This window comes from Macaca mulatta, chromosome 9 (genome assembly GCF_049350105.2).
Source record: "Macaca mulatta isolate MMU2019108-1 chromosome 9, T2T-MMU8v2.0, whole genome shotgun sequence".
Classification (NCBI taxonomy): Eukaryota; Metazoa; Chordata; class Mammalia; order Primates; family Cercopithecidae; genus Macaca; species Macaca mulatta.
Window position 1 is genome coordinate 51,424,280 of NC_133414.1, and position 18,985 is coordinate 51,443,264.

General features: G+C 41.5%; 1 protein-coding gene across 1 annotated transcript; it reads right to left on the reverse strand.

Moving 5' to 3' along the window:
- Nucleotides 1-5,344: 5,344 nt before the first annotated feature.
- Nucleotides 5,345-18,631, reverse strand: LOC144331426 (uncharacterized). Its single transcript, XM_077947957.1, has 5 exons — nt 18,455-18,631; nt 17,176-17,333; nt 7,917-8,035; nt 5,968-6,050; nt 5,345-5,701 (listed from the first exon to the last, which is right to left on the reverse strand). Exons 1-5 carry the CDS (start codon nt 18,629-18,631, stop codon nt 5,567-5,569), a joined length of 672 nt encoding a protein of 223 aa, XP_077804083.1. The 3' UTR covers nt 5,345-5,566.
- Nucleotides 18,632-18,985: the final 354 nt, after the last annotated feature.

Here is an 18,985-nt window from a genome sequence, read left to right on the forward strand (position 1 = left end):
GTCAGAAACATAATCACAAATGGCATCAGCTGAAAACACTGTATAGGAGGGAAAGCAGCAGCTCGTGAAAGAGTCCAGGAAACTTCTGTATTCAGCAGGATTATGAAGTACACACTCATGCGAGGTCTATGATGGGGCTATATCTGGATGCTAGAATTGCTGAGAAGAACCTTGTTAAAAGCTCTGAAAGTCTCCATGCCTGGCTGCCAAAAATTGCTGATAGTGACTTCAGCTTTACTTTTATCTTTGGAATTGTGTGTGAATTTTCTCTATTTGCAAATTTTATGAGGATTCACTTAGGAAAGAGAGTTCTAGAATATAGAGTTCTTAGTTTTAGAAAAGTGTAGTGGTTGCTGCCAAGTTGACAAAAGAATTCAAAACAGCTTCTAATATCACAAAAAGAAAGACAACTAGAAATAATGTTTGGGTAGGAAAAACATAACATTGTCTATGAAATATTCTTGAAAAAAATCTAAACGGTTCCTTAAACTTTCATTGTTTTTTGTAAAAACACTTAGTTATAAGTGTCATGGAAGACATCCTAAAACTCTTCTGTTGTGGGAAGTCAGGGACCCCGAACGGAGGGACTGGCTGGAGCCATGGCAGAAGAACATAAATTGTGAAGATTTCATTTTAATATGGACATTTATCAGTTCCCAAATAATACTTTTATAATTTCTTATGCCTGGCTTTACTTTAATCTCTAAATCCCGTTATCTTCGTAAGCTGAGGATGTATGTCACCTCAGGACCACTGTGATAATTGTGTTAACTGTAAAAATTGATTGTAAAACATGTGTGTTTGAACAATATGAAATCAGTGCACCTTGAAAAAGAACAGAATAACAGTGATTTTTAGGGAACAAGGGAAGACAACCATAAGGTCTGAGTGCCTGCGGGGTCGGGCAAAAAGAGCCATATTTTTCTTTTTGCAGAGAGCCTACAAACAGCCGTGCAATTAGGGAAGATATCACTACATTCTCTTCCTAGCAAGGAATATTAATATTAATACCCTGGGAAAGGAATGCATTCCTGGTGGGAGGTCTATAAATGGTTGCTCTGGGAATGTCTGTCTCATGCGGTTGAGATAAGGATTGAGCTATGCCCTGGTCTCCTGCAGTACCCTCAGGCTTACTAGGGTGGTGAAAAACTCCACCCTGGTAAATTTGAGGTCGGACTGGTTCTCTGCTCTCGAACCCTGTTTTCTGTTGTTTAGGATGTTTATCAAGACAATACGTGCACCACTGAACATAGACCCTTATCAGTGGTTCTGCTTTTGCCTTTTGTCCTGTTCCCTCAAAAGCATGTGATCTCTGTTAGACCCTTAGTAGTAGTTCTTCTTTTTGCCCTTTGAAGCATGTGATCTTTGTACCTACTCCCTTTTCTTGAACTCCCTCCCCTTTTGAAACCCTTAATAAAAACTTGCTGGTCTGAGACTCAGGTAGGCATCATGGTCCTACCAATATGTGATATCACCCCCAGTGGCCCAGCTGTAAAATTCCTCTTTATACTGTCTCTCTTTACTTCTCAGCTGGCCAACACTTGTGGAAAATAGAAAGAACCTACATTGAAATATGGGGGGCAGGTTCCACCAATACAGATTCTCATATTCTGGTGATTAGGATGGGAGCATCTATGGGAGTGTCCATTTCACACAGAGTAAAAGTCCGAGTTCTGACAATGTCCTCCTATTTCCCATGTGAAGCAGACTCCACTTCCTGTATAAGCTCATTGGTTACAACTCTCTCCCCTTCACTCACTCAGTTCCAGCTACACTGGCCTTGCTTTTCCTCAATACAAGCCCACCCAGGACCTTTGCACTTACCATTCTCTCTGTCAGCAGATCTCCCTCCTTCCTTTAAGTCTCTGCATAAAGGCCACCACCCTATGAGTGAGGGTTTCTATGATTACCCCTTCCCCAGCTGGACACTCCCTTCCATGCTCAATTTTTTCCCAGAGCTCTTAATATCATATGTCTGTCATTCATATTCTCTCTTTCTCTCTTTCTTTCTTCTGTCCTCTCCCAGTAGAACATCATCAATAATGGGTGTTCTGTCTCTTGTCATAATCCTTAGCAAATACCAGGGGCTCAATAGTTGTTGAATAAGTGAATCTTACTTTACTGGAAGAGCAAGTTCCTTGGACTCAAAGATCTGCCCTAAAATAGGAACTTAATAAATAATAAATGAATGAATGAATGAATGAATGAATGGGTACATGAGAGACTCAACTTGCATCTCATTTTTTATAGGTATATAGACTAATATGAAAGCAAGTGCTTTCTACTTAGAAATCAGACATAATGGTTTAAGTAGCTTATTCAAGGACATACAATAAAGGGAAAGTAATACAATCACATATTAAAACTCCAGCCAAGTCCCTGACTTTATTTTGCTGTGTCCCTGCATGTTCTCAGCATGACAAATCAGAACTTATCCAGATTTTCTTGCTTGGCTGAAATACCAGTACCAAAAATGTTACAAGTTAATAAACTCTGGATTTATTATGAAAGTAAATTTCACAGAAATCTCAAAAGCATTTATCTTGTATATTCAGATATGTAAAAAATATACAGGGAGAGATCATCATCCACGCTTGAAAACACCCCCAGAAGCAAACCTGCAGCATAAGCTTCATGTGCATCATCAGTGCCTGACACTGCCCATCAGCCAGCCCACAGCAGCACCCAGATGGTCACCTCAGGTGTTGGGGACACAAAGAAACAAAAGACGTTCCTGTTGGGAGTCATGTTTGTTAAGGGGAAAGAGACAAGGGGACAATGCAACTGACTTGGAATGGGACAGCAATTTGCCTTCCAGAGGCCATCTCAGCTGCATTTTGCAAAGTGTTATGCTAGCCTTGCTCACACACCAGCCAAACCCATGCCAACTCACCATCCAGCAACATCTCTGCGCCTGTTGTTTCAGGAGGGTGTGCCAGCGTTGTGTTTTGTTCACACTTGAAAACTGCATTTCTAGGAATCCTTTTACCAGCATATGGTTGGGAAAGAGGACCTCACTGTGATCAGGAGGCTGGACCCAGAGGAGGGACTGCCAGGTTCAAATCTCACCTCTGTGACTCACTAGCTGTGTCCCCGACAGACATGTCACCAACCAACCCTCTCTACACTTCAATGTCCTCACCTCTAAAAAGTCTGCTTATAATTCTTATGATAATTGTAGGTGATATTGCAGGAAAAACACTTACAGTGCCTTGCAATTCCAGGCCTTAATACATACTACCTATTATTATAATAGCTGTTAATATATTAATATTATATATATTAATGTTGACTTTTTAAAAAAATCACCATTCAAAAATAAATAGTACATTTGTCTTCATCTTGAGTTTAGCTCGTGGCAGTGACTTCTAAAGGTTTATCATTTACTTACAACTAAGTGTTTGCCAATAATCAGGAAAAACTGCTATCAGGCAAATGTTAAGATTAAGCTTTTCTACATTTGGCTGGCAAAAATCAAGTCATTTAAAGCCTTCCCCCTCAATTCTACACCTGAATAAAAATATACATGATTTGTTAATGGAAAGTTTAACAGAAATGTTGAACAAAGATGACCTCATATAGTATTTAAGTAAGATAAGCAAAACGAGTAAGATTTTAAAATATATACATAGGCATGTGTAGGTTCAACTAGACATTTTTGTGGCAAATTACTGTCTGATAAAACAATTGTTTAATTTAATATCCTACATTGCCTCACTGCTTAAAAAATGAAATAAGATCAAATGACATCAAAATATACATTTATTTTTCTGTTTCTATTAACCACGCTAACCAAGGACACATGTCAGAGGCATTAAATGAGCTTTACATCAAGTTACACAAGAATTCACCTCACTCATGGAGATCCTAATTTAGTAGGCTGGGGAAGAAGCAAGTAACATCTGTGGTTATTAACCACTGTGCAAGATCTCTCTCTTTTTCTTTTCCCTTTCGACAGGGTCTTGTTCTGTCACCCAGGCACAATCACAGCTCACTACAGCTTGGACCTCCCAGGCTTAGGTGATCCTCTCACCTCAGCCTCCTGAGTAGCTGGGACTACAGGCATGCACCACAATGCCCAGCTAATTTTTTGTACTTTTGTAGAGACAGGATTTCACCACATTGCCCAGGCTCGTCTCAAACTCCTGGGCTCAAGCGATCCACCCGCTTGGGCCTCTCAAAGTGCTGAAATTACAAGTGTGAGAAACCGCGTCCAGCCCAAGATCTCTCCTTTGAAAAGAAGTTTTTTTGCCTTGCAATTGTGTGCAAAAAACGTTTCTTGATTCTGTAACCCTGCTCCCAAAACAAAACTTGACTGTTTGCAACTCAATAAAGAGAAATGTTGAGTTGCTTCTCAGCCCTTAAAAATCATGAAATAACCCTCTGGTCTTTTAACACTAACAAGAGAGTTAAGGGAAATGGGAAGGGAGGAGGCAGGACTTTCCATCTGTTCCGGGAAATCATGTGACTGCCTTCCCTTTATACTGATAAGGCTGCCAACAGAACTCTTAGTGCTGATGGGTGTGCTCTGTGTCTCACTCTTCCTATGCATAACCATTAGCCACATCAGTCTGCTCATAACCTTCCTAACTTCCTGCCATCCAAGGTCCTTGCTTCTTTCATTCATTCAGTCAATGTTTTCTGAGCATGTACTGCACCCCAGGGAACAAATGCAAAAATGCCCCTGCCCTCCTGGTGCTTGCATTCTAATTTCTAAAAAATGGCCTCCTGAAACTGCCAGACTTGTTTAAAGAACTGCTTCCTCAATGTGTTTCTTAAAAATGATGGTATTTTGGAGGCAGAAAAGCAAATAATCGCAGTTTGAGAAAACAATGTGGTTCAAAGGATTAAAGAAATTAGAGGCTATAGAGGGTCTGCACGAGAAAAGATATGGGAACTCGTGAACCTTTTGGAGTGGAATGAAGCAGTAACAGAATGACTGGCTTGGAGGTTATTTCTGACGGGGTATATAAACCCACTCTGGAAATAGGAATGGCCTGGCAGAGGATTAGGATTCAGTGGCCAGAAGTAGGACCTGTTCCCAGCAACAACAAATTTAACAATTCCTACTAGAAATGGGATCAGGAGAGAGGCAAATTCACGACCAGCAGAGGTATCAACATCTTCAAGTAGCCGTAACAACTACTTTAATTTTTTGGTAAAAGTTTTTCCAGGTCAATAAAAAATTAAGGGGTTAAAAAGTAAGAGTGATACTTAGATAAAGTTATCAATAACAACCAAGACCCAGAAAGCTTACCCAGCTAGTCAATGAGGAACCACGGATAAGGCTCTTACTACTAACCCCATGCTTTTCCCACTACATCATGCAGGGAGTTGAGCAGGGTCATCTTTCATCAGCAGTATCTAAGACATGGGACACTACAGCTGCAGAACACAGCATAGGAGAAGGTCAAACTTATAACAGCTGAACTCTGGTCAATGACACATGGTTCTCAAATGATCAGAACTGGGTGTCTAGGTGGGGAGTAGTTGCCAAGAAGAGGAGAGAGGTTGTTCAGAATTGCTACATTAGGATAATTGTTATTCATGAAACCCAGAACTAAGTTCATTCATCAGCAACCTTACCTAGCCCTGGGGGCAGAATGGCGAGGCGGTTCCCCTGAATGTGGACCTCTTTAAGCTGGGTAAGCTCCCCGATTTCCTTAGGCAGTGAGATCAGGTTGTTATCCCTATTGTTGAGCTAAACAGAAGAAAACAAGGAGTTGTCAACACATTTTCACTTTAAAACGTGCTCCACAGAAACTCTCATCCTCCCCCATGTCCTCTCTTCTACTAAAACTCAGTCTTTTCCATTTGTTTACAAGTGCCGGTAGATAATCAAGAAACACTATCAGGAGTAGTGGTTTATTCCTGCAAAACAAACCTTACTCCTGCTCAAATTGACTTGATTCTACCCCTAAAAGGCTGCAGCAGTGAATTGATTTTCTAAGAATTTAGATAACTTACTGTCTGCATCTTTGTGAGCTTCACAATATCTGGTGGCAGGATTTCAAAATTGTTGTCACTCAGATAGAGTGCACACAGGGTGGCTGCAAATTAAACAGCAATATATAAACAAGGTGGCAGGGAACCTAACCATTTGAGGTCTGATCAATACAAGGGAGTCAGCTTTGATTAATAATGCTGTCTTGGTGAAAAGCCTTTGACATACCTGGGGCTCCCAATGATAGCAAGCAGGTCAAACCAAGATTTACTGGCTTATCATGCATCCAGTGTGTCCAGGAAAACATCTATATCCAAGAGGACTGATGCAATTAACAATGTGGGCACTAGCATTTTGGGGCACAGAGTTTTAACGCATTTTGAAAACAGATTGCTATTTTTCTCATCGATTACTTTTGATTCACATTTATATCTCCATTTGCATCCAAAGTAAAACAAAGAAAACTACTGTGCCACTTTTATGGTTACCTAGGGCAAAAAGGTTCTTTCAAGTGAATACAACTATGTTAAAATAGACCTTTTCCTATGTAAATAGCACTGTGTTAAAAATTAATGAAAGGCTTTCTGGTGACGGAGGCTATAACCATAGCTCATCAGTTCCATAATCTGACTAATTATTACTGCTTGTTTCTACAGCCTTAAGGACAAAAGTAAATGAAGACAAAGGGGCTAAAATAATGGCATGAAGTTAACAGAGTAAATCCTAACTTAAGCAGAATATCAGTAGTCAGAAATTTGTTCACAATTATTACACAATGAAAATATGATTCCAAACTACTGAAGGCTAAAATTCTAAAGCATCTGTTTATCCTCAACCAAAAAAACTCATTATAATTAGGTGTATGTTTTGTTTATCAGTGTTTATTTATTTCTTATAGATAAGAATCTTGCTCTGTCACCTAGACTGGAGTGCAGTGGGTCACTGCAGCCTCAAATTCCTGGCCTCAAGCCATCTTCCTACCTTGGCCTCCCAATTACCTAAGATTACAGGCACATGCTACTAATTTAATTTACATGGTTAATTTTTAAATTTTTATTTCTAGGGACAGGGTCTCTCTATGTTGCCTAGGCTGGTCCTACACTCCCAGCCTCAAGTGATCTTTGGAGCTCAGACTCCAGAACTGTACGTTAATATAACATAATAAAAACAGGTGCTCCACCACCCAAGAAAATATTTTACAGTTGGTTTCATGTGCTTGAGAAAGTCATAGAGAGAGAATGTACATAAGGTAAAAAGTGAAAGTTTAGAGACCAGCTCAGAAAATTCAGATTTTCTGAATGCCATATAAGTTACTAATTGAAGAAATAGAACACTCATTTAAAAGAAGCAAACCTTGTCTGAAATAGTGCATGAGTTCCCAGAAGAAATCACTTTTTTAATTTTCAAAAGCATCTTCAGCAAGAAATTTGTTGGCATATAAAAGAATAAAATGTGGCCAGTAATTTCTTAATGCCTGTGTACTGGATAAATAGGTCAATAAGAGTACTTTTTAAAAGGCTGAAGATAAGAATCCCAGCTGGAAATTTAAAAAATTTGGTTAGTGATTTATTAATAAATATTTTTATAAATAATTGATTGTGACATCCTGGGCAAATATCGCACAAAGAATTAATACCAACATGGGAGGGTACCTTTTTTTGGCATGCTATTTAAAAAGAAAGTCAAGTCTCTTAGCTAAATGTGAGGCTTGATCTCATTTCGGTAAATAATCTCTCTCAGAATGTTAATATGACATTACTAAGTCCACTTCAGCCCAATGGTGTCACATAATGATATATCAAATGTACATACTGCTGAGCTACAAAGGAATATTCAAAAGGAGTCTCTAAAGTAAAAAATATCTCTGTCCAGTAATTTCTCTTGGAGTTTATTTAGGTCCTGGCAAATACATTTCACTCTTAGAACGCAAAGTATAGTGTTCAGGAGATTTATAGAACTGAAAGTTTCTTACTCAGGTAGAAGAAGTTTCCAGGAAGACAATTTTCGTTCAAGTTGTTGTAAGTCAAGTCCAGAACCTCAAGAGCTGGCAGGGAGCTGAAGCCTCGTGGCAAAGTGTTCAGCCTGTTCATGCTGTTGCAGGGGGACAAAAATCTGTTAGGACACCAAAGACACATTTATACAGATTATCAAAGGCACCTCTGTTTCACAGGCTGAAAGTGTAAGACAGTGCCATGATCCTAGAGTCACTTTATACTGTATTTTTATTTTTTATTTTTTTGAGATAGGGCCTTGCTCTGTTGCCCAGGCTGGAGTGCAGTGGCACGATCTCGGCTCACTGCACCCTTGACCTCCCCAGGCTCCTTTCACTTCAGCTTCCCAAGTAGCTGGGACCATAGGCACACACCATCACACCCCACTAATGTTGATATTTTTTGCAGAGATGGGTTTTTGCCAGGTTGCCCAGGCTGGTCTCAAACTCCTGAGCTCGAGCCATTCTCCCACCTCGGCCTCCCAGAATGCTGGGAGTATAGGCATGAGCCACCAAGTCCATCCTATTTTTTTTTAATTAAAAAAAGAATTTATTTAAAATTTACATTGACAAGTGAAGATTGTACATACCTATGGTGTACAACATGATACTTCTGATATATGTATAATCCATTGTGGAATGGCTTAAATCACACTATTTAATATACACATTGCCTTGTATCATATGCTTGTCATTTTTTTTGTCTTTTGTGGTGAGAATACTTAAAATTCACTCTCTTAGCAATTTTCAAGTATACCACATATTGTTATTGACTGCAGTCACCATGACGTACAATCCATCTCTTGAATGTACTTCTCCTGTCTAACTAAAATTTCGTGTCCTTTGGTTAACATTTCTGCAATTCCCCTCTCCCTCCAGCCTCTGGTAACTATTTTATTCCCTGTTTCAATGAGGTTTACTTTTTTACATTCCACATATAAATGAGAGGATGTGGTATGTTGTCCTATTTAGACTAATAATTTTAGTCAGAGAGCTTATATATTCCTGAAACATTTGAAAATTTCTTGGTTGTCATTTTTCTCCAATGGTGAAATTTAATCACTGTTTTACAGAAAAACTCAAACCATCACAAAATATCTGTCCTTGTAAAGAAAAATTTCCTTATGAATGTAGTGATAATATCTCAAACTATACACATTGAAGCTTTGTAGTTTTCAGACTTTTGCTTTATTTCATTTCCTTTATTCCTTTTAGAAGGGATAATCATTTTTTTTTTTCCTACAACTGCTAACACTCAAAGTTATCTTCAATTAGAATGGTGATGGCCAGGGGCTGGAGGGAGGGGCAATGGAGAGATGTTTTTTAATGGATGTAGGATTCAGGTTTGCAAGATGAGAACATTCTGGAGATTGGCTGAACAACAATGTGAATACGATTAACACCATTGAACTGTATACTACAAAGACAGTACTTTTGTTTGTTTGTTTTTTATTTTTTGAGATGGAGTCTCACTCTGTTGCCCAGGCTGGAGTGCAGTGGTGAGATCTCAACTCACTGCAACCTCTGCCTCCCCAGTTCAAGCGATTCTCCCACCTCAGCCTCCTGAATAGCTGGGACTACAGGCGCGTGCCACCAAGCCCAGCTAATTTTTGCATTTTTAGTAGTGAAGGGTTTCACCATGTTGGCCAGGATGGTCTTGATCTCTTGACCTCGTGATCTACCTGCCTTGGCCTCCCAAAGTACTGGGATTACAGCCACTGCATCCGGCCAGACAGTATATTTTATGTGTATTTTATCATAACTTAAACATTTTTTAAATCATACAATTGACCCTTGAGCAGCATGGGTTTGAACTGCCTGGGTCTAATGACACATGGATATTTTTCTTCTGCCTCTGCTACTCTCCTGAGACAGCAAGACCAACCCTCCTCTTCCTTCTCAGCCCACTCAACATGAAGAAGAGGATGAAGACCTTTAAGATGATCCACTTCCACTTAAAGAACAGTAAATGCACTTTGTTTTCCTTATGGCTTTCCTAATAACATTTTCTTTTCTCTAGCTTACTTTATTGTAAGAATGCAGAATAGAGGCGGCTGGGCGTGGTGGCTCACACCTGTAATCCCAGCACTTTGGGAGGCCAAGGAGGATGGATCCCAAGGTCAGGAGATCGAGACCATCCTGGCTAACACGGTGAAACCCCGTCTCTACTAAAAATATAAAAAATTAGCTGGGTGTGGTGGCGGGCACCTGTAGTCCTGGCTACTCGGGAGGCTGAGGCAGGAGAATGGCGTGAACCTGGGAGGCAGAGCTTGCAGTGAGCTGAGATCGTGCCACTGTAGTCCAGCCTCGGCGACAGAGCGAGACTCTGTCTCAAAAAAAAAAAAAAAATGCAGAATAGAATAATAGAATACATATAACACACAAAATATGTGTTAATTGACATTTATGTTTTGGTAAGGCTTCCTGTCAACTGTAGGCTATTAGTAATTAAGTTTGTTCAGGATCAAAAGTTATGCGTGGATTTTTGACTGCATGGGGGGTCAGTGTGTTGCTTCCTCAAGCCACGTGTTGTTCAAGGGTCAATTGTGTGTGGGTGTGTGTGTGGGTGTGTGTAGTGTGTGTGGGTGTATGTGGTGTTGTGTGTAGTGTTATGTGTGTGTGTACGGGGGTGTTATGTGTGGTGTGTGGAGGGTGTGCTGTGTGTGTGGTGTGTGCAGGGGATGTGGTGTGTGTGTGGTGTGTGTGGGTGGGTGTGGGGTGTGTGTGCGGTGTGGTGTGTGTGTGTGGTGTGGTGTGTGTGTGGAGGGTGTGGTGGTGTGTGTGGTATGTGTGTGGTGTGTGTGTGTGGGGTATGGATGTGGTATGGTGTGGTATGTGTATGGGATGTGTGTAGAGGTGTAGTGGTATGTGTGTTTATGCAGTATGTGTCTGTGGTGTGTGTGAGGGTGTGTGTGCGTGTTTGTGTCTGCATGTTTCCAGTGAAATCTAAGGAAATTTTTTTCTTTTTTAAAATCATACTTTAAGTCCTAGGGTACATGTGCACAACATGCAGGTTTGTTACCTAGGTATATATGTGCCATGTTGGTTGGCGGCACCCATCAACTCATCATTTACATTAGATATTTCTCCTAATGCTATCCCTCCCCTATCCCCCCACTCCCCAACAGGCCCCAGTGTGTGACGTTAAGGGATTTTTTTTCTACACTATCTTTTATCCTTTTCTTTAAGCCCCTTATTTTTCTCAATGCAGTTCCCATTGAGCATGCTTAAAAGCCAATTAAAAAAAAACTTTAATAAAAGTTGACAGGTATTGAAAGGTGGAAGGGACTGTGACAATAAAAATCATTCCAGTCATCGATGCTTCTCATAACAGATCAAGCTCAGTCCAGTCCTACCAAGCGGGCCTCACCAGAAACAGCTGACAGCAGAGGGGGAAACCAAAATGGAAACGTGGGTTCCCCATCTCAGGAAGAAAATGTCCCAGACAGACTACACCCAGCAAAACTAGCTTCACGACTATCTACTGCCATGACAGCAACAATGAACATTCTCCATGAAGTCACAATTTGTGAAGCACATTATGGCAAGTACTTCACTTGTTCACTAAAACTACCTTGTAATACAGGCAAGATGGAGCTTGTAATTAATGCCATCTTGAGATGAAAAAACAGCCTAAGAGAGAGTAAGGAGCAAAGACTTCAGAAGTGGGTGACATGTGTCTGGAAGCACCCTGTACCTCACGGAGGCCAAAGCCACTCCAGACCCGTGGGCTCCTATGCAAGGATTCTGAGAAGAAGTGCAAGTCAGAGACAGCAAGGGAGGTAGGGAAGCATACACTAGGTGCTTCTGTCTTTAAACACTGCTTTAAGTTATCCGTTTTTGAAAACTGCTGATTCCTTAACATTTTTCTCTGCAAATAAAGAAATACGCTTTTGCAATATTAGGTACAGGAAATCCACAGTTAAACAGGCTTAGAGGGAAGAGGCATCTCACTTGAGAGAGAGCTCCCATTCAATCTCCAGCCCAGAGCAAGCCTGGAGCCCCTCCACCTCTTGGTGGCAAGAATCTACTTAACCGAAGGTTCCTTTCTCCTTTGAGTGACAAAACAATACCTACAACGTGTAAGGAACACAGCAGAGTCCCACGTGCAGCTGACAGCATTATGTAACAGTAGTAGGCACACCACCCTGGGGGGCAGAAAGGAAGTCCTTAAACAAATGCTGAAACTTCAGAAGAGCTGCTAGCAACAGCCCCAGCTACAAAGCGGGCAAGGAACTGCAGAGACTTCTGGCCACCTCTTTGGAGGCCAGACCATGTGCACGGTGACCTGGTGGCATCTTTCTGCAGAATGAAGGCTGGAACACACTGGCTGTCCCCCTTCCCCTCAGCAGGTGCTAACATCCATCTCCATCCATCCACATTTCCACATGTGGGAATTCCACGTTCAGGGCCCCACTCTGACACTGCTAGCAATCAAGGTTTCCATGAGAGGTTACAGGGGGAGTAGGAAAAGAATGGAGCTTTAAGGTAGGAGACGGCTAGGTGAGGAGTCTGGCTCCAGCACTTGCCAGATGCGTGACCTTGACCAAGTTACTCAGCTTCTCTGAGACCGAATTTCCTCAAGTATAAAATAAGACTGATAACATCTTCAGGGCAGGATCACTGGGAGGATGAGAGAGAAAATATGTGAAGCACCCAATACCCGATCCATGGTTCACATGTGGCTTCTCAGGAAAGAAGAGCCGTTGCTAGAATTATTTTTCAAAAGATTTGAGAGAAAATTTTGAATCAGCCCTAAGCGAGCAAGCTCACCTCATGACAAGCCACTTCGGATGGTCTGAATATCAAGTGTGGTTTTACCATTTGTGCCACACTTGCTTAATCTCAGGTGACTTCAGGTGTTGAAACATAAAGCTTCATAGGGCTCAGCTATGCCAATTGGTATCAATTCTTTGTTTGCATGGGAAGATTTTTCAAATGCGTGTTGGAAGTGGGCAAATGTCTGCATATGATGGAGACATTTATAAAACCAGGATGTCTAAGGCTATTCAGTATCTGTTTTCCTTTTCTTCTAAAACCCCAGAAAGGTCTGTACAGACTCCTTTTCAGAGCAGTTTCTTCTCTGCAGGTTGTCTTGAGCACCTCCAGCTTCAATAAAACCTTCTTGGCTAAAGGCACTAATTTTCTCAACTCCACAGTGACCTACTCACTGTTATCAAAAATAAATATTAAAAAAATCTAGGCTGAGCCCGGTGGCTCACATCTGTAATTCTAGCACTCTGGGAGGCCAACACAGGCAGATTGCTTGAGCTCAGGAGCTCAAGACCAGCCTGGGCAACATGGCAAAACCCCGTCTCTACAAAAAAGACTACAAAAATTAGCCAGGTGTGGTGGCACCTACCTGTGGTCCCAGCTACTCAGGAGGCTGAGGTGGGAGGATCACTTGAGCCCAGGAGGCATAGGTAGCAGTGAGCGGAGATCACGCCACTGCACTCCAGCCTGGGAGAGAGAGCGAGACCCTGTCTCAATAAATAAATAAATGAATAATCCAAATCCATAAGTACCCCACATGGTACTTAATAAAAACTTCTGTGTTCATGAGACAAGCTCTAGCAACAAACAAGGTCAAACGTTATTTCTGAATAGTTGGGCACAGTGGTCCTGCTGTGAAGTTATCCTAGAAATAATCATCAGCATGGGAACATGTGTGGTTTCACATTTTTTGGAAAATAACTCTAGGAAATAAACTGTATTTAAGCAATTAAGAATAGAAATAAACTTTCTTTTATTTATTCAGGTGGCATAAAATTATCTCATGTCTTACAACCAACAGAATAAACTGCAAATACTATATAAAACTTTGAAAGCAAATTCTTATTGAGGGTGCCTTTTGGATCACGCATACAAGTGGCTTGCCTGCTCCATTTTGTGATCTCCTGTGTGTATGCTTTCTTTCACCCTGGCTCCTTAGAATAAGGCGTCCTCCCTGTAACTTGCCTTACTGTGTGAACATAATTCTTCATGCCATTTGAGGACAGAGGCATCCTTTAGTGAAACCCATCTTAGCTCCTTTCCCTAAGAACTGGGAGGTTTTCTTCAAACTTTGACAACTCCATCTATGCAGCTACACAATTAAATACAAAAAGCTTTACACAATCAATAAAACAACGACAGCCAAAAGTGTAAACGACTCCAAAGAGAACAAGAAGGCAACTAAGATGCATTCATTGAAAAAGAAAAGTTTAGGGCTGGGTACAGTGGCTCATGCCTATAATCCCAGCACTTTGGGAGGCCAAGGCGAGTGGATCACCTGAGGTCAGGAGTTCGAGACCAGCCTGACCAAGATGGTAAAATGGCATCTCTACTAAAAATACAAAAGTAGCTGGATGTGGTGGTGCATGCCTGTAATCCCAGCTACTCGGGAGGCTGAGGCAGGAGAATCGCTTGAACCCAGGAGGTAGAGGTTGCAGTGAGCTGAGATCGTACCATTGCACTGGAGCCTGGGCAAGAAGAGCAAAATTCTGTCCCCAAAATTAAAAACAAACAAACAAACACACACACAACAAAACAAAACAAAACAAGAAAAACGGAAAAGAAAAAGAAAAGTTTACAGCTCTGTCTTACGGTGCCTCAAACCAAACAGAACAAAACCTGAGCTTATTATTTTCTTCACAAACCTGTCTCCATCTGCTCTATTTTTCAGCTGTCCAACACAGAAACGTAGGTATCATTCTATCCCATCAGTTACTGCTGTCAATGTTACCACCTGTATAGTTTTCATATAAAATCCCTCCCTGCCTCCACTGTCACTGTCCTAGTTCACATGGGACATGAAGCTCATGTTCTTACTGGTCTCCTAACCTCTAGTTTCCCTCCCTCCACCCTCTTCTCCACACTGATCTTTTGTAGGAAAATCTGACCATATCTCATATCCACTACTCGGCTATGCAAATTTCTCAATTGTCAGCATGATAAAATTGGAGCTCGTTTATTTATTTATTTATGTATTTATTTTTGAGATGTAGTATCACTCTGTCACGTAGGCTGGAGTACGATCTCAGCTCACTGAAGCCTCTGCCGCCTAGGTTCAAACGATTCTCCTGCCTCAACCTCCTGGATAGAATAGCTGGGATCATAGGTGCACGCCACCACACTTAGTTAATTTTTGTATTTTTAGTAGAGATGAGGTTTCACCATCTTGAGGAGGCTGTTCTTGAACTCCTGGCCTCAGCTGACCCACCAGCCTCAGCCTCCCAAAGCGCTGGGACTACAGGCGTGAGCCACCATGCCCTGGAGGAGCTTGTTTATTTAGCACAGAGGCCTTTCATTAGCACTTTTGACTCCCTGTCATTATTATAAACATTTATTTGTTTATGATTGGTTTCCTCAACTGTAATGGAAGCTCCATCAGGGCTGGATGGCCAGTAGCTAGAACCACGCCTGGTACACACTGGGAACTTAGTAAATCCTCATTCACTGAACAGCAGATATCCAGGATTCCCTGTCTAGTCTGACCTCTGACCTTACAGCTGCCTGCCTCACACATTATACTCAACAGTGCCAAAAAACCGACAATTCCTAGGCCCCAGGCAGGCAGTGCTGTGAGTGTTTAAATATGTCATTTGCGACTGGGCGTGGTGGCTCACGTCTGTAATCCCAGCACTTTGGGATGTCACGTGGGTGGATCACGAGGTCAAGAGATCGATCAAGACCATCCTGGCCAACATGGTAAAACCCTGTCTATACTAAAAACACAAAAATTAGCTGGGCATGGTGGCGTGCGCCTGTAGTCCCAGCGACACGAGAGGCTGAGGCAGGACAATTGCTTGAACCTGGGAGGCAGAGGTTGCAGTGAGCCAAGATCACATTACTGCACTCCAGCCTGGCGACAAAGCAAGACTCCATCTCATAAAATACATAAATAAATTTTTAAAAAGGCAAATATCTGGCCAGCATCTATTGCCACTCCACATCAATCACTAACTTAACCAGAGCATTTAGTGGCTAAAATTTAATGAATATACGACTTTGCACAGAGACTGAAGCATGAGTGGGCAGTTTCATCTAACAGCTGTGCCAATGAAGATGGAATTCTGATGCCGCAGTTCCGAGTTGGGTCTATGGATGTGTTTGTCTGTTCTCCCATTGCTATAAAGGAATGCCTGAGGCTGGGTAACTTACAAGAAAAGAGGTTTAACTGACTCATGGTTCTACCAGCTGTATAAGAAGCATGGCAGCCGCTGCTTGTGGGGAAGCCTCAGGGAGCTTTTACTCATGGTGGAAGGCAATGAAGGAGCCTGTGTATTACATGGCAGGAGAAGGATAGCACGAGGGGTCTTGCAATAACTCACTCACTATCATAAGGACACTACCAAGAGGGGATGGTGCTAAACCATTCATGAGAGCTCCCCCCCCTATGATCTAATCACCCCTCACCAGGCGCCACCTCCAACACTGGAGATTACAATTCCACATGAGATTTGGTGGGGACACAGATCGAAACCATATCAATGGAGTCTGATGGAGCCTTTAGACCCATAACCTATGGGGTTCTCTTCCCAGCTTGGCCACTAACCTCAGGGGTGACCAGAACCCAGTCCCTTAGCCCCTTTGAAAAGGCTTGGCTTCCTCTGTATAAAATGAAAGCACTAAAACTTGCCCTCCCTACCTCACAAATGTTGAGAGGATCAAGTGCTGCAAAGCAATACATGAAGACAGGTTATCATTATTATTATTTACTGCTACCTGGTTCTGCAACCTCAGTTGAATCAAAACTCCTCTCTTCACCTTGGCATAAAGAAAGACAGATAATTGTCACCTCTCAACTACAGAGAAGAATTGCAAAAATGAATGAAGCAACATTAGGGAATACATTCTTCCTTCCATGGTATGAAGGTGCTTTGTAAACCATTCCTATTTAACACAGAGAGAAAAAAAATCAACCATATTACAACTTGTCTGCCAGTTCATGCTAGGCAAGTAAGTCCCTTCTTGGTCAAGAGAACTGAGATAAAATTTTACTGGACACAAAATACAGTAAAAATGTAACTTCCTTATTATGCCAACTATTAGCTTCTCAATTAGCTCTCAAATATTCACTAATGTAGGCCACCGAAAGGATATATTAAAACAATAAAACTTTTTTTAAAGCCCAAAACACAAAAAGAAATTAGAAATCCACTTCTGTGCAATGATATAAATGGAATTCCTCCCCTGGGCCTACCCAGCATGCCCCTTCCACTCTCTTCCTCTCCATCCTTTCCCCTCCACTGATACTCACCCAAGGTTCACGTGTTTGAGTTTTTGAAGGCTGCTGATCTCTGTGGGCAGCTCCTTGATCTGGTTATTTAAAAAGCTGAGCGCTTCCAAATTCTTCAGTTCTGCGATGTTTGGTGGTACCACCATGGAAACATAAATGTGAATCTGGGAACGGAACTCCTAGCAAGGGATGGCAGCAGCACATTTTGCTTTTCTTCAAAGCAAAGAAAGATATAACTCCAAAAGGACCATTGAATTCACCTATCAGTCTTACTTAATTTTTATGGGTTTTTCATAAGCAATCGCTCACTTCTGAGTGGCCACTGAAATGCTTTTTCGTATATCATTAGCTAAGTGCTTGGCATAGTTTGTTTCAGATGGTCAATGAAGAGGGAAACAGAGCAAAAATGCGCAAAAGAGAATTTGTGTACCATAGCAGCCTATAAAATTGAATATTACAAAGCATACATACTTATAGTTGTCGTATAGGATCTTTTAAGTGCAATTGTTTTTTTCCTTTTGGTTTTCTTGCATTGCCACCAGAAGAAAGACAGCAACCTCCAAATCCCTTCCTGGGTGACGTACATTGAAGCTGTTTAAATAACCCAGTATCTGAAGAGCTGTCCTCTTAACATTGCATTATATTAGCTCAATTTTAAATAATGAAATATTCGACCTCCCTAGTTTCTGATTTTGGCCTCTGGAGTAATGTATCTTGATCAACACCACACACACATATAGACACACACACATACATACACATACACACACACAAAGGTTACATCAGATTAGCAACAGATCGATATACTGTTATTATATAGAAATAAAAAGGTCAACTCAGCAGCATGCTATGAATACTAGTATGCAGATCAAAGGTGAAAATCAACCACTGGGGACCTGAAAGTTTCCTCCTTCCTTAGTGTGTGTATGTATGTGTGTGTGTGTGCGCGTGTGTATATATATACACACACACATATATTTATACTTGAAAATACAAATGTAAAAGCCAAAGACATCTTTATCTCAAAAGCACAAACTATAAATTGGCAGCAGAAGGACTTTCCGTAGGCTGTAATTCATCTATCCCATTTGCTATTCATTCATTCTTCAAACATTTTTGTATGGCGATAAGCTTGGCCATGGTTCATGTAAACTCTGATACCAAAACTATCCAGGTAACTAAAAACATGAACAGGGGCCTGGAGCCCAGCCAGAAAAAGTGTGATATCTCATATCAGTCAGGTTTACTTCCCATCCCATCTGCTTCCTCCAGGGGTGCCTCAGGAGGCTGGAAAACCAACCTGCTTGCCTGCAGTCAGACCAAAGTGCCTGCAGGGCTCATTAACTTCTTTTTGGCTGGAAGCACCTCCACTTTGCTGGACACGCTGGAGAAACCAGAGTCCATCTGATTTCTGGACTGACACAGCCCCTTCCTGAGCAACAGCTTTACTCCTAAAAGGACATGTATCTACGGCCATTGGTTACATCTGCAACAAGCATGAGCCACCTGGCACTGCAGTTGATGCACATTCACAAAATCAACAATCAATCAGCTCAAGAACAGCTTCCCTCAACCGGCCAGCAGCCCACAAACTATCTCCCCTCTGCATGAAGAATCAAAATCAACTACTTAAGTTATAACAATTGCATTTCAATTCTGTTGAATTGAGTAAGGAAGATTCTGTTCTATGATCTAAAATTAATAATTCCACAACCAACAGCTTAAGCATTTTAGGAGTTTACACAATAATAATTAGCAGGGTGTGTTCTGGGGCTGGGCTAGCTGATGGACAGCCACTAGCTACATGCAGCTATTTGAATTTAAACCCAGA